At 40.5% G+C, this 24136-nt stretch overlaps 1 protein-coding gene across 1 annotated transcript; it reads right to left on the bottom strand.

The window, feature by feature from the left end:
• Positions 1-19: 19 nt before the first annotated feature.
• prlrb (prolactin receptor b) lies at positions 20-23301 on the bottom strand. The gene is made up of 9 exons (XM_090237195.1): positions 22965-23301; positions 20984-21082; positions 15990-16122; positions 15376-15545; positions 13802-13974; positions 13403-13544; positions 1370-1466; positions 1194-1263; positions 20-1018 (listed from the first exon to the last, which is right to left on the bottom strand). The coding sequence occupies exons 2-9, from the start codon at positions 21045-21047 to the stop codon at positions 194-196; spliced, it is 1674 nt and encodes a 557-aa protein (XP_090093321.1). The 5' UTR covers positions 21048-21082; positions 22965-23301; the 3' UTR covers positions 20-193.
• Positions 23302-24136: the final 835 nt, after the last annotated feature.

The raw sequence follows: 24136 nt of genomic DNA, 5'->3' as shown, positions 1-24136 counted from the left end.
TTTAATCTCAAGAAATATATTAATCAGAAAATACCATATTTATTGGCTCACTGTATACAGTACATACAAAAACAATATCCTGAGCAACATGATAGTCAATTCTCTTGTCAGTGAAAATGTCACAATCCCGAGTATTTAATTTTCTTGCTTGGACATTGAATGACATTGGAATGTCATTTCAGACAATTACATTTTATAAAGTGTGTGACATAGTGACAGGCTCCACATAACCATTAGATCCTATATGCACTCCCTCTTTTGCAGGCACTGTCATATTAGGTTTACATGGCTTCTGTTGGAGACATTTCTCTGATTGATTGCCTCCTACCTTACAGGAAGTGCAATTGAGGGGGACCGTTTCTCTCTTGAGCAGCACTACATTATCATTCTCCACCACACTCACTTTGCTATAGTCCTGCCTCTTATCCATCTTAGGTACAAGCACCTTTAGGCCTATGCTCTTCGTCCACCTATGAACCTCCACATAACCAATGTCCTTCGAGGGAGTCACAATATTCTGTGATGACAAATTATGTTTGTCATCACAGTTTGATTGGCTCTTGACCACTGTTTCCCTGTAGTCTAGATGTCTGGCTAAGCTGTCCCAGAGATCTTTATGATGGCTTAAGGATCGATACTTGCTGGAAACAGTCGCTTGCTTTGGCGTTTCAGTAACATTGTTGAATGGCTTCTTCTGAGGATATGGGTGAGATGTAACGTCAGTGGACAGGCCCTTGGTCTTCCTAAAAGTAGATTCAAGCCCCTCAGAATAACCCTGTTCCACCGTCTCTCTGCCTCCAACTTTTACTTCTTTATTATTAGCCTCCATCAAAAGGCTGTGGTCATAGCAACCATGATCTATGGAGTTATTTGTCCTTGTTTGTCCATTCTGAAGATCTGGTGTCACCTGTTCACTATCAAACACCAGCAGATAGTCCACCTGCTGGTCCTTAGTGGCTATGGTGGGAGGAAAGCCCTGGTTGATCAGAGAGCTTAAAATGTCCTCGGACCGCCCACTCTGGAAGAGAGTTGCATAAGATGAACAACACTGGAAGAGGGAAATATTAACATGTAGACCTGCATGTCTAAATTCTCTGAATAATTTGTGTGTGTGTGTCTCTGTGATGTCTGGTGGTTGGGAGAAGAGCAAAATAAGAATTTAGTATAAGATGGACAAGTTTATTGCACTTTACCTTCAGGAGTTGTGTATCTAGTCCTGATATCTTTGGACCAGGAACAGGAGGCAGAAGACAATGCTTCACACTGGGACAAAAAAATATATAGTTTTTATTGTACTCACAATTTGAATTTATTATGCATCGTTTGAAAATAAAACTTTTAAAATATTCTGTTTAAGGAAAATATATACTATTTTCTCTTCATGGCCAGGGTGAAGGTAACAAGCAGGATTATAAAAGCAGAAAAGACGGTGACCACAATCCAGATCGATCGCTCCTTCAGAAAGTCTACAAACACACACATGGGAGAGAACCGCTTCAGAATGAATTTCAAATGCATACTGTATATCAGGGTTGCGTTCAATTCAGATGTAATCGAGAATGCCTCATGAATTCCAATTCAATTAGTGAGTTTTAATTGAAGTAGTAAACAGGATACAGAATTGCAATTCAAATTTGAATTAAAGGAAATATAATTTAATTCAGTGAAATTCAAATGCCTATTCTATTCTATATAAGGTGCAATCTACACAAATATACATCTTGTACATAAAACATCAAACATGTCATTATATACAATACCAGTCAAAAGTTTGGACACACCTATTCATTCAAGGGTTTTTCTTTATTTTGACAAATTTCTACATTGTAGAATAATAGTGAAGACATCAAAACTATTAAATAATACATATGGAATCATGTAGTAACCAACAAAGTGTTACACAAACATAGCCTGTTTACTTTGTTTAGATATTGAAATCAAGTAGCCGACCTCTTGGCATTCTCTCAACCAGCTTCATGAGGTGGAATGCATTTCAATTAACAGGTGTGCCTTGAAAAAAGTTAATTTGTGGAATTTTTTTCCTTCTTAATGCGCTGATGAAACTGGCTCTCATGAGGACCACCACAGGAAAGGAAGACTCAGAGTTACCTCTGCTGCAGAGGATAAGTTCATTAGACTTACCAGCCTCAGAAATTGCAGCCATAATAACTGCTTCACAGAGTTCAAGTAATAGACATATCTCAACATCAACTGTTCAGAGGAGACTGCATGAATCAGGCCTTCATGGTCGAATTGCTGCAAAGAAACCACTACTAAAGGACACCAATAAGAAGAAGAGACTTGCTTGGGTCAAGAAACACGAACAATGGACATTAGGCCGCTGAAAATCTGTCCTTTGGTCTGATGAGTCCAAATATGAGATTTTTGGTTCCAACCGCCGTGTCTTTGTGAGCCGCAGAATAGGTGAACAGATGATCTCTGCATGTATGGTTTCTATCGTGAAGCATGGAGGAGGAGGTGTGATGGTGCTTTTCTGGTGACACTGTCAGTGATTTATTTAGAATTTAAGGCACACTTAACCAGCATGGCTACCACAGCATTCGGCAGCGATACTCCATCCCATCTGGTTTGTGCTTAATGGGACTATCATTTGTTTTCAACAGGACAATGACCCAACATACCTCCAGGCTGTGTAAGGGCTATTTGATCAAGAAGGAGAGTGATGGAGTGCTGCATCAGATGACCTGGTCTCCACAATCACCCGACCTCAACCCAATTGAGATGGTTTGGGATAAGTTGGACCGCAGAGTGAATGAAAACCAGCCAACAAGTGCTCAGCATATGTGGGAACTCCTTCAAGACGGTTGGAAAAGGATTCCAGGTGAAGCTGGTTGAGAAAATGCCAAGAGTGTGCAAAGCTGTCATCAAGGCAAAGGGTGCCTACTTTGAAGAATATAAAATATATTCTGATTTGTTTAACACTTTTTTGGTTACTACATGACATGATATGTGTCATTTCATAGTTTTAATGTCTTCACTATTATTCTAAAATGTAGAAAATATTAAAAATAAAAATTGAATGAGTAGGTGTGTCCAAACGTTTGACTGGTACTGTATATGCATATAAAATATTGTTGAAACATTTGATTTTCAGGACAAACCATTACATTTAATGATTAAGAATAACAAAACCTGTATACAAATATTATATTTAATTAAATACCTAAGTCTTGCCAGAATGCATTAGTTTAACCCTCAAGTTGACCATAAAGCCTTCAAAAAGAAGCCAAACAACAACAAAAAAGGTTGGTGGAAACATAATTGGCTACTCTAAGCACTAAGGTTAAAAGAGTATATAAACATTTTTTCCAGAGAAAAATTATATGGATCTGGAAGTGTGACCTTTTCAGATTCAATGAAACTCTCATGTTTAATGACTTTGTGGAGTTTCTTTGAATTGCACTGAATTACATTTTACATCCTGTCATTCAAACTAAAATAAAAAAATTGACATCATGTGGGGTGTGGCCAATTAAATTATAATTGAATGGGAGAGGCTTTACGTACACACCTGGTGCTCTAATTGATGAAGTATGTCGCGGAACAAGAGTCGACGAACAGAATTAGTTCGGCCAGTCGTCCTGATGAGCCCTTTCCAGCCTCTAGTTTAAAGATTTGGCTCGAAACTTCAGGGATAATTAAAAACTTGTCTGCCGAAGTTGGGACTTGCGAGCTTGTTCAGAAGTAATTGTAATTTTTTATTTACAAAAATGTAGAGGTTAATGGCATAGTTCTACATCTACTGTGAATATCGCTACAATACATATGCTTTAGCTGTCACCCTGGCCTGATACTGGCTACACTATCCAGCTACTTCCCTCCTTACTGCGAAAGCGAAGGACGCTGTTGTGTTACCGGCTTGCAGTGCATACTCTGCCCATTGAGCAGTAAACTAAATAACGGTGACATCCAGATTGTTACTAGTACTCAATACCAATACTACAAGTTATTTCTTGTGAAGGCTGTTATCCTTCTCGAAATGAAATCAAATGGGAAGGAAAAAAATTGGCCACTTTAACTAACACCGCCGACATGTGATACAGCTTCCCAGTGGGAAGCAACTTCTGCCCAGTGGGAAGCTACTCACGTCGGCAAGTACTAGCCTCTTCGGTCACCCGAAGCAAACAGGCTAGCAACACCCTTGCACTGGTCATTCGCAACGGCTTGTCCTTATGTTAACTAATTGGCATGTCAAGGGGACATCCAGATGGTGACCAATACTACAATTTATTTCTCCCTCACCCATCCAAATTAACGACTTTCTTTTACAGGTTTTAACTAGCGCAATGCTGCTGCCGTTGTTGCCAGCTAGCCAGAATAAACTATACTGAATAAAAATATGAATGCAACATGTAAAGTGTTGGTCCCATGTTTCATAAGCAGAAATAAAGGATCCCAGAAATGTACCATATGCACAAGACGCTTATTTCTCTTGTACCATACCAAGAAGCTGATTATACAGCATGATCATTACATAGGTGCACCTTGTGCTGGGGACAATAAAAGGCCACTCTAAAATGTGCAGTTTTGTCACAACACAATGCCACAGATGTCTCAAGTTTTGAGGGAGTGTGCAATTGGCATGCTGACTGCAGGAATATCCACCAGAGCTGTTCTGGTGGATATGTCGTTTAGAGAATTTGGCAGTACGTCCAACCGGACAAAAAAAAACGCAGCCCACTTGTAAACACGCCAGCCCAGGACCTCCGCATCTGGCTTCTTCACATGCGGGATCGTCTGAGACCAGCCACCGGGACAGCTGATGAAACTGATGAGTATTTCTATCTGTAATAAAGCCCTTAAGTTGGGAAAAACAAATTCTGATTGGCTGGGCCTGCCTCCCCAGTGGGTGGACCTATGCCATCCCAGGCCCACCCATGTCCGCAACCCTGCCAAGTCATAAGAAATTCATAGTGTCATTTATTTATTTAAATTTACTGATTTCCTAATATGAACTGTAACTCAGTAAAATCTTGAAATTGTTGCATGTTGCGTTTAGATTTCTGTTCAGTATATCTTGCTGGGAGGGGCTCATCAGGACGACTGTGTCATGTCTTTGGCTTCATTAAATTGAAGACTTATTTTATCAAATCAATTCTCTGTAATTATTATCACGTGATTAAACTAATCATGTAAATGTAATTAACTAGGAAGTCGGGGGAACCAAGGAAAATCTTCAGATTACAAAGTTTTCCTAATATAACTCTTGATATTTTAATATCTGATCAATTAGTCTTCTAATTAATGAATTATTCTTTACCTCACATTAGTCTCATTCCAAACTTCGTAAATTGTTGGTTATCTGCATGAACCCAGCCTTTACTATGAATCATCCATACACCAATTGTCTTAATCATTTATTTACTAACTAAATAATCACAGAAATGCATAAACAAACAGTAGATATGGTTACAAGGAAATGATAGTGGAGGTTCCCTAGTGGGCTAAGCCGATATGGCGGCTTGGTGGACAACGGGAAGTGGGTGTGGACTGAGAAGGGCGGGAATTACAAGAGTCACTACACAGTTGATAATTATATTGATTGAAATGCTAATCCTTTGCACATGAATGCTCACTCAGTCGGGAATAATTGCAATCAATACATATTGACACTCAGTGTGTCGTAGTGATCTCTGTTGGAAAGTTCATCCGCCCGTCTCTCTCTGCTCCCATGAAGTCTCTCGTGGTTAGAATGGATACTTCAGAGTCCCATTCAGAAATGTTCTTATAGAATAGATGTTTTGGCGGTTGTTGGTCTTCGCATTCCAGGTCGACATAATTCCTAGCTGCAGACTAGTAATTAGTATTAAAGATTTGCTCTTATTCTGTCGGTATCGATAGTCTCAGAGTTGAACCATTTCCACCCGTGTAGCCAATGCCCCACGTGGTTTGGTTAGGAATTCAACAACCATTACACCCTTAGCTTATACTGAGGTTTTTGTGGTCTCTACTCAAACCTTCGCCCCCTCTGTGATCGAGGTACGCATAGCCTAAAGAGGATTTCTCCAGGTGGGTTTTTTATTCAGAACAGTAGAAAAGGGCTGTCCTATGAGCCAGATCATGTCTGTGCTCACGGGGGCGGGCCAATGACTTTGTTAAACTTTTAAAGGTATACAACTCTCTCACATTAATGGTTCAAAATCACATTACATAATTTCACAAATAGCTTCATCTTTACTCATTAATTTTATACAATAATTAGATGCAAACCTCATAAGAGGCTCCTAAGAGTTATGATAATGTGGCTGTATTGTCTTTCAATGAGGTCACAACATGAAACAAAACAGACCGGTCGTAGCTGGCTTCTCCACCGACCGCTTACACATTCACCCAAACATGGATATTGTTCAGTTCTCAAGTTCTGTGATGTAGAATAAGTTCCTTTGTTCTACTGTGAAACTCTCTCTCTCTATACTGCCTGGCCATGAGGAGAGAGTCTCCTCTAGGAATTTGCGACCTGAGATAACAGAACCTGGGTGTAGGGGGAAGAGAGAGGGGGATGGTACTCGCTATACCCAAAGAGGGCCACGTCATGACAACTGACTGAACCAAATCCATTCGTCTCCACTTGACTCTCAGCTGCGCAACATACAATTTGGGCACCAGGTGTGCAGGCCAGCTGTAACAGATTACATTTACATTACTTTCTAAACGAGATCCAGTCAGGAAACACCGTACACCTGGGGACCGTGTCAGCGTGCACTGCTCCCGGCCCGCCACAGGAGTCGCTAGTGCGCAATGGGAAAAGGACATCCATGCCGGCCAAACCCTCCCCGAACCTGGACGACGCTGGGCCATTTGTGCGCCGCCCCATGGGTCTCCCGGTCGCAGCTGGCTGCGACTTGAACACAGAATCTCTAGTGGTACAGCTAGCACTGTAATGCAGTGCTTTAGACCACTGCACCACTCGGGAGGCCCACGCATACTCAGGATGACTGGATCTCGTTCAGGCAAATTACAAATAAGTGCACTCAGGCTACCCGGAAGGCCAACGTTTGTTACTTTAAGGAGCAATTCTCTCTGTGGGTCTAACCCCAAGAAATTCTGGAAAACAGTTAAAGACCTGGAGAATAAACCCTCCTCCTCACAGCTGCCCATGTCCCTTAATGTTGATGATGTGGTTGTTACTGACAAGGAGCACATGGCTGAGGTCTTTAAATCACCACTTCATTAAGTCAGGAGTCCTATTTGACTCAGCCATGCCTCATTGCCCGTCCAACATTTCCTCATCTCCCAGCCCTTCTAATGCAACTAGCTCTGATGCTCCTCCCTCCCCTTCCCCACTACAAAGTTTCTCCCTGCAGGCAGTCACTGAGTCGGAGGTGATAAAGGACCTCCTTAAACTTGACCCCAAAAAAACAATATCTGGGTCAGATGGTTTGGATAGTTTCTTCTTTAAGGTTGCAGGCCGTAACATCGCCAAGACTGTATCTCACCTTTTTAACCTTTCTTTCCTCTCTGGGGAAGATCCCATTACTTGGAAGGCAGCCATGGTGCGTGCTCTATTTAAAAAGGGAAAGATCATGCTGATCCTAACTGTTATAGGCCTATTTCTATTTTGCCTTGTTAATCATAAATGTTGGAAAAACTTGTCAATTATCAACTGACTGTCTATAGTATTCTCTCTGGTATGCAATCTAGTTTCTTCTCAGGTTATGGATGTGTCACTGCAACCTTAAAGGTCCTAAATGATGTCACCATTACCCTTGATTCTAAGCAATGTGCTGATATTTTTATTGACTTGGCCAAAGTTTTTGCTACATGAGCCGGCTAAGGAGTATTGCTGTCTCTGAGGGGTCTTTGGCCTGGTTTGCTAACTACCTCTATCAAAGTCTCAAAGGGAGTACCCCAAGTCTCGGTCCTAGGCCCCCTACGCACTTCTCAATTTGCATCAACAACATAGTACAGGCAGTAGGAAGCACTCTCATCCATTTATATGCAGATGATAAAGTCTTCCTCAGCTGGCCCTCCCTGAATTGTGTGTTAAACACTCTACAACAAAGCTTTCTTAGTGTCCAACAAGCTCTCTGCCCTTAACCGTGTTCTGAACACCTCCATAACAAAGGTCATGTGGTTTGGTAAGAAGAATGCCCCTCTCCCCACCAGTGTGATTACTGCCTCTGAGGGTTTAGAGCTTGAGGTAGTCACCTCATACAAGTACTTGGGAGTATGGCTAGATGGTACACTGTCCTTCTCTCAGCACATAGCAAAGCTGCAGGCTATGGGACTCCCGTATAGTGCAGCGGTCTAAAGCACTGCATCGCAGTGCTGAAGCATCACTACAGACCCAGGTTCGATCCCAGGCTGCGTCGCAGCCGGCCACAAACATAAGAGACCCATGAGGCGGCGCACAATTGGCCCAGCGTCGTCCAGTTTAGGGGAGGGTTTGGCCGGCTGGGATGTCCTTGTCCCATCGTGCTCTTGTGGTGGGCTGGGTGCATGCACGCTGACTTTGGTCGCCAGTTGTGTTTTCTTCCAACACATTGGTGCGGCTGGCTTCCGGGTTAAGCGAGCAGTGTGTCAAGAAGCAGTGCATGTGATACTGTGATACTATAATGCTCATGCACAAAGTAGATGTCCTAACCGACTTACCAAAACTATAGTTTGTTAACAAGAAATGGTGGAGTGGTTGAAAACGAGTTTTAATGACTCCAACCGAACTGTATGTAAACTTCCGACTTCAACTGTACATGTGCGGCAGCACCCCTTTCATCTCAAATGAGCACGAGCACAGTCACAGCCACGTTGTATTGCGCTGTATGCTCCTGTATAGTATTAAGTCATCCTAGTTATGTTATAGCCATGTTTATAAGAGATGTGAATTGGAGATTGCATTATGTCATTCACTATTGTATCTTATTTCTCACTTTACTTACAGGCCAAACAAACACATACACTTTGGTGGAAGCAAGTTGTCAGACCACTAAGTGCCATAGACCATCTATACTACATACATTGTGCGGTGCTGTTCCGTGCCTGTTCATTGTCAGTGTTATTAAACAGCCTCAACTGGAATCCTACCTGTCTGCCATCTGTGCCCTTACCAGCACATGGGAGCGAACACAAAGTAAAACCTAACCTAAAGAATATACAGTCCTCACTTACAGTTACCAGCCCAAAATTGTGAGCAGTAATGTAACTTTTGGAATACACAAACTCAGTAACGTAATCTGATTACTTTTAGATGACTTTCCCTTTATGCAGCACTTGTCACGTGTGCTCCCTCTCCGGCCTCTAGGTCACCAGGCTGCTCGTTAGGGCGCACACCTGTCACCAGCGTTACACGCATAATGACACACCTGGACTCCATCACCTCCTTTATTACCTGCCCTTTATTACCTGCCCTTATATGTCACTCCCTTTGGTTTCTTCCCCAGTCGTCATTGTTCCTGTTTCATGTCGGATCCGCTGTTTTGTGTTTCTTGTTTTGTTCATTTATTTATTAAATGTATTCACTCCCTGAACTTGTTCCCAACTTTCAGTGTACATCGTTACAGCACTGAACGAGTGTACTTGCATAATCCCTTAAAAGACCGGCAATAGTACGGTTTGTCCATTTTGAAACGCCGTAGCCAGTATACACCTCAGAATTAATCTAAGATAATTAAAGAAATCTGTTATTAATTCTGATGTTTTTGCCAAGGAAAACTGCACCAAAAATGTTTGGTGCAGTATTTCTCAATGAAATAATTTGCATGAAAACGAGTCGTCTAGCTTTGAACGACAACAAATACTTTATTGAAGAATCCCTACTGTTGACCAATCACCGACGAAGGGGCGTAGACTTCGGCTTCGAACTTTGGCTTACCTCCAGAAAAAATGTAATGTGGCCAAAACGAAAAGAAAAAAAAACGAAATGTTGTCATAATATATGGAAGAACAGTTCCAAAATGTTTCAACTGGGAAGCCTGTAAAAGGCACAGGTTATTATCTGGCACAGCCAGTCATAAAATCGGATTTTAAACCTAACCACACTGCTAACCTTAATGCCTAACCATTACTTTAAATTGAGACCACAAAGCAAATGTATTTTTTTTTTTTTTTTTACAATATAGCCAATATTTTGACTTTGCAGCTGGCCCATCTAGTGGAAATCGCTCAGTTCTGCCTCAAAGACAAGACTCATCCCAATAACATCAACCTACCTGCTAAAGAGGCCTTAGAAGACAAAAAATGTATATTAGCAATTGAACAAAATCTATTGTAGGATAAATTAATGTTGAAGTTTACATACAGTGCCTTGCGAAAGTATTCGGCCCCCTTGAACTTTGCGACCTTTTGCCACATTTCAGGCTTCAAACATAAAGATATAAAACTGTATTTTTTTGTGAAGAATCAACAACAAGTGGGACACCTTTTGCTGCGATTACAGCTGTAAGTCGCTTGGGGTATGTCTCTATCAGTTTTGCACATCGAGAGACTGACATTTTTTCCCATTCCTCCTTGCAAAACAGCTCGAGCTCAGTGAGGTTGGATGGAGAGCATTTGTGAACAGCAGTTTTCAGTTCTTTCCACAGATTTTCGATTGGATTCAGGTCTGGACTTTGACTTGGCCATTCTAACACCTGGATATGTTTATTTTTGAACCATTCCATTGTAGATTTTGCTTTATGTTTTGGATCATTGTCTTGTTGGAAGACAAATCTCCGTCCCAGTCTCAGGTCTTTTGCAGACTCCATCAGGTTTTCTTCCAGAATGGTCCTGTATTTGGCTCCATCCATCTTCCCATCAATTTTAACCATCTTCCCTGTCCCTGCTGAAGAAAAGCAGGCCCAAACCATGATGCTGCCACCACCATGTTTGACAGTGGGGATGGTGTGTTCAGCTGTGTTGCTTTTACGCCAAACATAACGTTTTGCATTGTTGCCAAAAAGTTCCATTTTGGTTTCACCTTCTTCCACATGTTTGGTGTGTCTCCCAGGTGGCTTGTGGCAAACTTTAAACAACACTTTTTATGGATATCTTTAAGAAATGGCTTTCTTCTTGCCACTCTTCCATAAAGGCCAGATTTGTGCAATATACGACTGATTGTTGTCCTATGGACAGAGTCTCCCACCTCAGCTGTAGATCTCTGCAGTTCATCCAGAGTGATCATTGGCCTCTTGGCTGCATCTCTGATCAGTCTTCTCCTTGTATGAGCTGAAAGTTTAGAGGGACGGCCAGGTCTTGGTAGATTTGCAGTGGTCTGATACTCCTTCCATTTCAATATTATCGCTTGCACAGTGCTCCTTGGGATGTTTAAAGCTTGGGAAATCTTTTTATCCAAATCCGGCTTTAAACTTCTTCACAACAGTATCTCGGACCTGCCTGGTGTGTTCCTTGTTCTTCATGATGCTCTCTGCGCTTTTAACGGACCTCTGAGACTATCACAGTGCAGGTGCATTTATACGGAGACTTGATTACACACAGGAGGATTGTATTTATCATCATTAGTCATTTAGGTCAACATTGGATCATTCAGAGATCCTCACTGAACTTCTGGAGAGAGTTTGCTGCACTGAAAGTAAAGGGGCTGAATAATTTTGCACGCCCAATTTTTCAGTTTTTGATTTGTTAAAAAAGTTTGAAATATCCAATAAATGTCGTTCCACTTCATGATTGTGTCCCACTTGTTGTTGATTCTTCACAAAAAAATACAGTTTTATATCTTTATGTTTGAAGCCTGAAATGTGGCAAAAGGTCGCAAAGTTCAAGGGGGCCGAATAATTTCGCAAGGCACTGTAGATGGCCATAAATGGATGTTGTATTTTTCTTTATGGGTTGGTTATGTAGGCTTCTTCTAACCCATCGCTTTCTACTACAAAATGATATGATTAAATTATATCTTTACATTAAAAACCAAATCCTGTCAGATTTCCAGTCATTCCAATTAATTTAATACCCCTTTATCTTCAAGAATAGGACATGGAAATACAGATAAACCAAATTGTTTTACCTGAGCATAACCCCAAAACTAAGGACTAATTAGCCTACTCTGTTGTTTATGATTTTGTTGTCATCGAGGACTGATTTGGCTCATTGATTCGAGTTGAAAAAGGAATGCTGCTCTAAAAATGGCATGCTTTGAACACTACCGAAAAATGCCATTTGCATGTGAAAAATGTATGCTATATGCTGCATTTGCTATAGGCCTATTGTTTAACTTTTTGTTGGTGACACTTTGATATCTCGATAATTTGCAGCTGTTTAAGTCTATCAAAAGTGTACCAGGTTGAGCATGTGTCTGTTAGGCCTATGGACATTTTATTTTTGAATCAGCACAAATTCGATTGAGCAATAAAAGCCCCACTTGTGGTGTTCTTAAACTAAACTTGTTTATGACAGTATGGAGCACAACACCACGGGGCAGTTTAGAAGGGAGGAACTCAAACTTTTATTTGACAGTGCGGATCCCACCCAGCCTATCACTGCAGCTGTTGCAAACAAACATAACGAAAAGGAAAGGGACCTACCTGAATTTGTCCAATAGAAAGTCTTGTTTTGCTTAAACGGTAAACGGTTTCCGTAATGAATAAACCCCTGGTCACAAAAACAATGATTGATAGACGGTTGAATTGAAGAAGTTTAAACTATTATTGATTTAAAATATACATATACGTACATTTGTGAACAGCCATCCACAGCAATCAGTCTCCGTAAAGAACAAATTGACAAATGAGAGCAGCAGTGTGATTCAGACCAATGCCCTATGTAGCCTAGATATTAATAAATGCTATCCATGTCTCCTATATGCTACACGACTGCTACACCATTGGAAGACATAGCTTGGACGTTAGCCTATTCCTGCTCTTTTCTGCTCTTTTCTCACAATCCATCAAACAAATTTGGTGTGTCATCATAGTAGTCTCTGACTTGTGGTCAGACTCGTTCAGACAGAACTTAAACTTAAACTTGCGCCTTTTTTCAATGATGATTTGAATGTCATTGGGAAAATAGAAAGGGGTCACATATTATTTTTGCAAACATCTACATTCTGAAATGTAAAGTAATCCTAGAAGTAATCATGTCGTTTTTCAAAAGTATCTGCAGTCTAAATACAATATTTTTGCTGGTAACGTAACGGGTAACAGTTCAAATGTGATCCGTTACTCCCCTACCCTGCAGACGTGTCCGTATAGCCTCTCCCAAGAGTCAGTTCCAAAATTCTGAATTGAGCACAACCCTGCTGTATATCAACAGTAAGTATTGTATGTCCAAGTATGTTCACTATGCACTTTCTGCTTATCTGAAATGATCTTACTGGTGGACACTTAACCTTGATCCCATCTGTACATCAACCACCTTGGATGCCACAAAGTGGTACAGTAAAGACCAAGAGAGCATAGAACCATTGAGCTCTGCAACTTATTGAGGGAAATAAAATAATCATAAAAGATCTTACAATCAGGGACCTCTGTGTGTGTAGTGGTGCTCCACTCGCTCCAGAGGCTATGGTCTAGTTTACAGCGAAGCTGGACCATGTAGACCTCTCCTGGATGCAGACTGTAGATGATCAACTGGGTCTGCTTCCCTGAGGCATACTCCTATAAAGACAAATACAAGGAAACTAAGAAGAGCCTGGACCTGACCAACTGTTTATATATAACATCAACTAAATGGAAACTAAACAGTTAATAAATAAGGCAACGTTTACATTTCTTAAACTCTAACTTCATACACATTCCTACATATTGACCCTCACTGAGTAAACTGCAATGAGTCAAATAAATAACAGGGAATTTATCAAATCTATTTTTGCCTTGACTGTCTACTCTATAGAGTAACCCATCCACACACACACCTCCCACTCGCTCTCCTTCTTATTCTGTCGTTTCACCCGTAGTTGGTAGGTGAGAGTGATCCAGCCAGAGCGTGTGTCGGCCTCGTGAGGGGGCTCCCATTTCACCAGGAGGTGTGGACTCTCCTCAGTCTCCACCACAGACACTGTCACATTCTCTGGGGCATTGGGCTGGACTGCATGAAGCACAGATAGAACACAATTCATTTCTGTAGGGCTCCAATAGGCTTGATCCATATTCATTAAGTTCTATATTAGGGATGGGCAACTGAAGGCCCACCCCGCCTTTTGTAGACTCTCGGATTGTGGAGACCTCAGTCGAGGTCTCAACTTACTGTTGACAATTGGAATAGTAGAATACACAAGGTGCAATTTCGAAATGTGGTTGTGCATCAGCAGCTTTTCTCTTGTTATGTCAGTCACTGACAGTCGCTCAATTAACCCATGTCAGCTAAATTGTTTTAGATTAATTTACCAGTCTAGCTAGGTATCTAAAATGTAGTAACCATGGCCGAATTACCAACCGTGGGGCCCCCCATTGATTTCATTCACCACTATCACTCAGATATCATGTAAAAAACTGCAAACATTTCTATTCACCAAATGGCAAAATATGTAGAATTGCAGGAAATTAGTTGTAAAACCATAAAACATTTTCCACTCTGCCCCATGGCAATATGAGTAGAATTGCACGAGTTATCAAATTATGAAATCTTCTCTCTGCCCCATGGCAAAATATGTAGAATTGCCGAGAACTTCCTTCAAAACCGCAAAATGTTCTCTACGCCCCATGGCAAAATGTGTAGAATTACAGGAAATGAACTCTAAAACGTTCCCTCCGCTGTCAAGAGGGGTGCCGCTAAAATGTTTTGCTCGCAAGGTGAGGGCAATTTCCAAAAGGCTAGGGCCGGCTCTGACTGCATACAGTATGTGGGTATGGATGTGGGTACACAAACCCGCAAGTCCCTGCAGCCCCTCATGATGAGTTCAGATGTTTTGCCCATCCCTGCTCTATATAGACATAAGAATGGATGTTCGCTCAAACATATGCAAATCAAATCAGGTTTTATAAATGTAAAATCTAAACATAGTAATATTCTGTTTTCCTGTTTTTCAATGATTTGTTTGTTTTTTGGTCATAATGAAGTAGATCCAGCCACATGTCAATAAAGTATCACATCAATAACCCAATTTGTTTTCTTTACATTTATCCAATGCCAAAACAAACAACAAGTAAGCCAGAGCCTACATAGTCGGGTCGAGAGCATGTAATCACATACTACAAGTAATGAAACATGATCCAAGTTATGCACAGGACCCAAACCAGTTTATCCTCATTCTAGTCCAGTAAGTTCAGGTGGTTCCTGTGTCCAAACCAGTCAGTGAGTATTTTTCTATTCTCCCAAGTTGATCTCAGGGATACTGCTTTACAGTAAATTGACATATGGTGACTGATGAATATTCTACTGTAGGTTTGTGCGCTGCAAGCTCTGCTACCTAGTGTAAACTAATTAAAAAACAAATGTTAATGCATGAATGATGGGTTGATTATTTCTAACATCAGCAGAGCAGCTTACCAATATACATAACATCGACCTCCAGCGGGTCAGAGACAGTGCTGCCCAGAGAGTTGATGGCCACCACTGTGATGTTGTAGTTGACCCATATAGAGGTGTGGCTCTTGTTGAAGAAGCACGAGTTGCTCCCTGCAGCTTGGTAATCTGGACACTCGTACATTCCATAGGAGCTGCACAAAGACAAACAAGATATTTTCTGACATTCATAGGGGTGAATGCTGGTGATGTGTGCTGGTGCGGGCATCACAGTAAACTTGCATTACATCAATGTAGATAAATACAACACGTGAACACTCAAGGCTGTTTTGCAATGCAGGGCTGATTGGCTGCTCTGGTGATAAGTCAGAGGTAACTCACCAACAAAGTTGTGTACTCAGTTGATTGATCTTGCACATGATAAGTATGGAGACTGAGCTAGTACTTTCTTCAGTCAGTGGATTTCAACGGTGTTCAGTGCTGACACAGGACAATTTCAGTACACATATCAATAATGTTGAAGCTGGGTAACTAGAACTACCACCATATAATCATAATAAGAGTGGTCTTGGCTCTAGACCTACAAATCAACAGTGGACACAACAAAAATATAAACTATTAAAATGAGTGCTACGAACTCTTCTTTCTGGTAATAGAGGTGGTGGGTTGTGGGTAGTCCTCCATCAAAACCAGGGTCCCACCGGCATGTAAAGGTCTCCTTCTCAGGGGATCTACAGTTGATGAGCACAGGTTTCCCTGGGGGAGAGATACCTGGGTGCACACACATGCCACAGCTGGACATTAGCTCATGACAATCTACCTGCACATAACATGTTGTGGAACATCTATATTTATATTCCCGAAGAATGTACAAAGACTCCAGCCACCCGAGACATGGACTGTTCTCCGTGCTCCTGTCCGGCAGGCGGTATATCAAGGATCAGACCAACAGACTTCTAAACAGCTTCTATCCCCCTGGCCATAAGACTGTTAAATGGTTAACAACTACCACTAAAATTATTTTTGATTAGATGTATTACTACCACTACAATACTGTTAATTGATTATTGATTGCGATTACCATTAGTTTCAATCTATTTATCCTGCTACTAGTGACTATTACTCCTGTTCACATTTAATATTGCCATTAGTATATTACCATAAGTATTTATATATTCCTGCTACGAGTCACTTTTTAGCCCTGTTAAAATGTACACTGAGTGTACAAAACATTAAGAACACTGGCTCTTTCCATGACATACACTGACCAGTTGAAGGCAATGAGTCCTTATTGATGTCACTGGTTAAATCCACTTCAATCAGTGTAGACGAAGGGGAGGAGATAGGTTAAAGAAGGATTTTTAAGCCTTGAGACATGGATTGTGTATGTGTGCCATTCAGAGGGTGACTGGGCAAAACAAAAGATTTGTGCCTTTGAACGGGGTATGGTAGTAGGTGCAAGAACTGCAACACTGCTGGGTTTTTCACGCTCAACAGTTTCCCATGTGTATCAAGAATGGTCCACCACCCAAAGGACATCCAGACAACTGTGGGAAGCATTGGAAACATGGACCAGCATCCCTGTAGAATGCTTTCGACAGCTTGTAGAGTCCATGCCCTGACAAACTGATGCTGTTCTGAGGGCAAAAGGGGTGAAACTCAATATTAGGAAGGTGTTCCTAATGTTTGGTATACTCAGAGTATATCTGCCTATCATGCCTACACTGACACTCTTGGACACACACACACCAAACCCACTACTTATGCTTTTTAATGTTTTCTTAAATTTAACCTTTATTTAACTAGGCAAGTCAGCTAATTAAGAACAAATTCTTATTTACAATGACAGCCTACCCCGGCCAAACCCAGACAATGCTGGACCAATTGTGCGCCGCCCTATGGGACTCCCAACCACGGCCGGATGTGATGGAACCTGTATTCGAACCAGGGACTGCAGTGACGCACTGCGATGCAGTGCTCTTAGCCCACTGCACCACTCGGGCACAATACTGTTTACAATTATTACTTGGAGTGAAAACCTACAGGAGGGTAGCTCTCCAGGAATAAGGTTGGAGAGCCCTGCTCTAAAGATGGTGAATCATCTTTAGAGCAGTGGGAAGAAAGCCTCAATCTGCTCCACGCTGATTTTTTCAGTGGGTAAAAAAAGGCCATCTAATCATTTGGCCAGGTAAAAATGTATTTGAACACGCAAGATCTGACATAATGGCAGCCTTTTGGGCTTTACACATTTTGAACAAAGAGCGATTTGGGAGCCAAATGAGCCGGCTCAAAGACTCGGAATGCCCATCACTACAGAGCAGGCCCAACTGTCGAGAGGAGGGGTAACGGGGAAATCATTCAAAAAATGACATGCCCTCCTAAATCTGGTTCTGTTTGTGATATTAAGATTCTAACAATGACAGTGTGTTTATATAGACTTATTTACTGTATTAATCTTTAAAAATGGCAGAGTAATTAAACATTTACATGATGGGCCTACAAGACAATTTATTTCAAAATAACAGAATAGCATGTTTTGAGTTTTATTTACCTGTGCTTAGTAACCAAGGCCATATCAATAATGAAATCAAAGTGTTAGTTTAGCAGACATCACAGGCCCTGCCCCATCACAGTCAACACACATATTCCATTGTACACTTACTGTAAAAGATAACAGAAGAATATTAAAGGATATTTTTCCAAAATTACTATTGCTGATTGTCGACAGTAGCCTACATACATGAGGAACATGCATAGAGACAGTCATTCTAGGAAAAAGTAATATATTGAAACCGAGACCATGTGCGCAATTTGTAGAGTTGTTTGGCAAAAATAGGTTCATTAGAAACCTTGGAATCTGCTCTTTCTGATAGGGTATAGCAATTAAAACATCTGGCCTGCATGGACCTCTGTAGTAGGATGATATGGAACAAGTGCTATTTGGTATGCTCTATTCCCTTCTTTGTCAATGCACACTGGGCATCAGTCTCTTCATTCTCTATTTGACAATTAATAATGTCACCCATCAGACTATTGTCAGTTTAATCTTGTCTTTAGGCCATATCTATTATTATTATTATTATTATTATTATTATTATTATTATTATTATTATTATTATATGTGTGTGAAATAAGTTTCAATATAGTTTAGGTGTATTTTGGATGGGCCAACTGGGCAGGCAACTGTCTTACAGTCAGAAAATACACTCAACTTATTTTAGTATTTCGTCTTTTTTCTGTCCGATTCCGATTTACATTTGGTGTCCTGAGGTTTCCTATGACCATTTTTAACATAATGCATGCATTATTTATGATGGAATATTTACACAATTGAAATATCAACGTCAGAATGACTCATGGCCAGTCAAGTAGTTATGGAATTCCAATGCTCTGAGCTCTAGCTAGCTAGCTGGCTAATTGGTTTGTTCGAATGATACAGCTGGACACTAAACATACAGTAAATTGAAGAGTCGCCTGAAGCTTGAGAGGAATGGGAGATGCAGTAGAGCAAGGATGGGCAAACACCAGTCTCAACGTCAACAGTGAAGAGGCGACTCCGGGATGCTGGCCTTCTAGGCAGAGTTGCAAAGAAAAAGCCATATCTCAGACTGGCCAATAAAAATAAAAGATTGAGATGGGCAAAAGAACACAGACACTGGACAGAGGAACGCTACCTAGAAGCCCAGCATCATGGAGTCGCCTCTTTAATGTTGACGTTGAGATTGGGGTTTTGCGGGTACCATTTAATGAAGCTGCCAGTTGAGGACTTGTGAGGTGTCTGTTTCTCAAATTAAACACTAGTGTACTTGTCCTCTTGCGTTGTACGAGATCTTCAGTTTCTTGGCAATTTCTTGCATGGAATAGCCTTAATTTCTCAGAACAAGAATAGACTGACGAGTTTCAGAAGAAAGACTCTTTGTTTCTGGCCATTTTGAGCCTGTAATCGAACCCACAAATGCTGATGCTCCAGATACAATACTAGTCTAAAAAAGGCCAGTTTTATAGCTTCTTTAATCAGAACAACAGTTTTCAGCTGTGCTAACATAATTGCAAAAGGGATTTCTAATGATCAATTCGCCTTTTAAAATGATAAACTTGGATTAGCTAACAACTTGCCATTGGAACACAGGAGTGATGGTTGCTGATAATGGGCCTCTGCATGCCTATGTAGATATTCCATTAAAAAAACAGCTGTTTCCAGCTACCTATGTAGATATTCCATTAAAAAAACAGCTGTTTCCAGCTAAGTCATTTACAACATTAACAATGTCTACACTGTATTTCTGATCAATTTGATGTTATTTTAATGGACAAAATAAATTGCTTTTCTTTCAAAAACAAGGACATTTCTAAGTGACCCCAAACATTTGAATGGTAGTATATAGACACACCATATACACTGAGTGTACAAAACATTAGGAACACCTGCTCTTTCCATGATATAGAATGACCAGGTAAATCCAGGTGAAGCTATGGTCCCTTATTGATGTAAAAAAAATCCACTTCAAATCAGTGTTGATGAAGGGGAGGAGACAGGTTAAATAATGATTTTTAAGACAATGTTTTGACAATTGAGACATGGATTGTGTATATGTGCAATTCAGAAGGTGAATGGGCAAGACAAAATATTTAAGTACCTTTGAATGGGTTTTGGTATTAGGAGCCAGGCGCACCGGTTTGAGTGTGTCAAGAACTGCAATGCTGCTGGGTTTTTCATGCTCAACGGTTTCCCTAGTGTATCAAAAAATGGTCCACCACCCAAAGAACATCTAGCTAAAGGCAAGCCAGTAGTCGAAAACGGGTCATTGATGAAAGAGGACAAAGGAGACTGACACAAATTGTGAAGAGCAACAGACAGGCTACAGTTAGTCAATTGACAGTCCAGTATAACATTGGTGCCGAAAGACCCATAAAAGAATGCACAACTCATCGTAGCTTGACACAAATGGGGTACGGCTGCCAATAACCTTACAGAGTACCACATCTTTCAGCAAAAAACAAGAAACTGTGGTTGCAGTAGGCAAAGGAACGAAAACATGGGGCACTGGAGAATTGGAAACACATTGCCTGGTTTCTGCAATTTCACTCTGATGGGAGGACTAGGGTATGGAGAAAACCACATGCATCCTCATGGCAGCAGTGTATCCATCTGTATATTCATTTCAGCACGATAATGGCCCATGCCACAAGGCTATGATTGTCCAGTAATGGTTCCACGAACATGACAGTGAATTCAGCTTCCTGCAGTGACCTGCCCAGTCACCAGATCTCAATCCAATTGAGCATCTGTGGGATGAGATGGAGCAAGCAATTCGGAGTAGAGATCCACTACCAGCCAACTTGACACAACCGTGGGGAAGCATTGGAGTCAACATGGGCCAGCATCCCTGTGGAATGCTTTTGACACCTTGTAGAGTCCATGTCCCAACAAATTGAGGATGTTCTGAGTTCAAAAGCGGGTGCAACTCAACAGTAGGAAGAGGTTCCTATTGTTTTGTACACTCAGTGTACAATGCCAACTTAGATTAATACAATATGATCCCAATAAAAAAAAAAACTGAATTCCCAAGACTAATATGTTGTTTGTTTGCGATGCAGCAACAGTTACATGCATGCCTTTATTAGAACTTACCAATGCAGTCCAAGACTTCCGAAAGCAGCAACAACACCAACGCCCCTCCAACTTCTCCCCACATCTTGCCCCTAACCTCACAGGCAGTGATGGTGGGCCCTGGAAAGGGATGTGACATCACATGGCTTAAGTTAAAGCTACAAAGGTCTTGTTTTTACTTGATTAAAAAAAAAAAAACATATAAAAGGGTAAACAATGGCAAATGTGCATAAAGATGGCAGAATTCAGATATGACGTCATTGTTTTAGCACTATCCACTGAGTTTTTAAACTATGCCCCACGATATGGTTCAATGTACGTTTGCCAATAAATCAGCACAGTCTACTTTTTCAGTTTTTCATATTACCAGCATCTTGAAGCTAAAATTGGGATCATGTATCATGCTAATGACCATACAAAAAACTGAGTAAAGGAGAGCAATGTACAATACGGCGAACTTAGCAAATCCATAAATAAATCATAAATATCTCCATTTAAATACACCATTGGCCCCCAAATGAAATGTAACAGAGGAGAAAATACATCATGATTAGACATCAAATGAATTAGACATCTAACTCATTCACAGCAACATCAATGAAATGCCATTAACCACAAAGTTAAGAAATCCCCCAGTCTTGACATTTTACAAGTAAACACAAGAGAGTGGATCAAAGATGAGACATCTGGTAATGGACTTTGAGACGGTTTTCCGTTTAAAGCACTGTGAGCGGTAGGGTCCTGTCACTAGGGCCCTTGACTAAGTGATTGTTTTCAGACGGAAGATAACAGACACACTGCACTGACCCAGAAAGGGGTGTTGAAAGTAGCATAGCTGGTATAGCTTTCTAAATCCTACACATTTATTTAGTAAACTCTCTCACAATGCATACACACACACACTATGTTTCTCTGCATGAAATATTAGAGATGCACTTGAGTAAAATTTGTGGTAGTATGTGAAAAGTTGGACACAAACTTTGCAACCATATTCTTCAGGGCTATATTTCTCCTTTATGTGATCTAAGGAATTTCGCTACTAGAGCAAGAGAGTGCAAAGTCAAATGAAAGAGGAGTTTAAAGATATCACTAATCACGATCAAGGAGGGATAAGATGAGCATTTAGAATTAGGGAGGTTATTCTTGCACAATTTGGGATCATTTGGCCTAATTTCAAAACACACTTCTAACAGTTATGATTAATAACAGCTTAATTTATTTACTGAAACATATTTAGTGTTTAGTACTTTTACCCTGTGTTACCCTGTTGGTAAGTCAATTTTTCTGAGTCTCTGCCCTGATATAAACAACTGAAAGACGAAAGACTAACAACCCAAAACAGTCGATAGAAAAGAGATGTGCCTAAGAATGTTATTGCTGCACCCGTGACCCGTCACCACAAACACTGGCTATGACACTGTGGGCCATTCAAAATCAAATAAATACAGGTAATACGGGTCAATACAGGTATGACTAACCCAGATCATTTACAAGGTTATGTGATGGTAGTTTCTCAGGGCAACGCTTAGGTGGGTTGTGGAGAGCTGGTGTATGACCTCATAGAAAGTTACTGAATTTGCTTTTGGTGTTGTTCAATATAAAATATGGTTGTGAGAAAACATTTGATATTAATAATAAACATTTAGACATTGTTTTTTAATTTATGTTATCTTAACAAAAATAAAATGACGTATCCAAGTGTAAATGTTTATTAGTAATATCGTGAGTTTGGCATACTAGTTATTTATATGGCTATTTCAGGCCAAATTCCCATTGTTCACCAGCCCAAAGACTGTTCCTGGACTAACTATTGTAGCCAACATAACCCGAATCGTCATATCGCATTACTTTAGTCTATAAAAGTAAGTCAATAAAATGTAATTTACATGAAGTATGTAATACACGCAATATGTTTTAACTTACATAATGTTGTATTTGAAAAAACATGTACATTTGAGTAAAAAAGTCAAATGAGTTACAATGAAAAAAGTACAGCACTCACCTAGGTAAAGCACGAATCCACTGGACTCGTGGTTAAAGTGCTGACACAAGAGGTGGGTTCTTGAATTGCATGAATTTTTCTTATCTGAACAAATATCACATCTTATTTTGTTGCCTACAATGGTCGAAGCCTCTGCTGCGTTGGAACATTCACATCGTTACCTGTATAGTCAGTCAAGTCAGAGAGGAAGAGGTTTTGCTCCACCCCAAATCTGGCCACGAAAATCAACCCACAAAATAAATATGGAGGTCAATGAGAGTGTAGAATTTGGTCAACATAAAATGTTATTGCAAATTTGCTACATGGAGCTTACTTGATTGAATAGAAGTTTCGTAATGGTGAGGTTGTTATGAATGCACGGATATAAGTGGACGCACGTGGCATTTTGCCAACTGAAAAAAAACCTACTTTATATCTGGATATCTACTTACATATTTTAGCATGGACATTGCTATTGAGGGCTTCCACCATTTTGAAGTAGTCAACTAGTTTGGGATTCCTATTAGTTGGGAGCAATCAGCCAATGAAGAAGAATAAAAATAAACTACTTTAAAATTGAGATAGCCTCAATGGCGCTACCCATGCTCTAGCAGACGCTATAATGGCAGATTCAAATATAAATCCTCTATCTATCTCTATGGCCCGTTTATCACACGCGTATCTGCCCTCATTAGCTAGAATGGTCGCACCTGATCTCGCCTCTTCCCGCCTGCCTTGCATCTTTGAGGACATGTATTTCTATTGTTAGAGCGGTCACTCTATTATCTTGTCAATATAATAGAGAATCTTTAATGGAGGTCAAATAAAATCAAATGTTATTTGTCAAATGCGCCGAATACAACAGATGTAGACCTTACAGTGAAACGCTTACTCACAACCCTTAACCAACAATGCAGTTCAAGACAAATAATTAGGAAAATATTTACTAAATAAATGTCAAATTAAATTAAATAAAAAGTAACACAATTAAATAACAATAACGATGCTATATACAGGGGGTAGCAAGTCAACGTGTTGGGGTACAGGTTCGTCGAGGTAATTTGTACATGTAGGTAGGGGTAAAGTGACTATGCATAGATAATAAACAGTGAGTAGCAGCAGTGTAAAAACAAAGGGGGGGGGGGGGGGGGTCAATGTAAGTAGTCCAGGTGGCCATTTGATTAATTGTTCAT

This window comes from Oncorhynchus mykiss, chromosome 6 (assembly GCF_057628025.1).
Source record: "Oncorhynchus mykiss isolate SJ-2025 chromosome 6, ASM5762802v1, whole genome shotgun sequence".
NCBI lineage: Eukaryota > Metazoa > Chordata > Actinopteri > Salmoniformes > Salmonidae > Oncorhynchus > Oncorhynchus mykiss.
The sequence above is the reverse complement of the archived record's forward strand: the minus strand, read 5'-3'. Positions and strand labels throughout refer to the sequence as shown.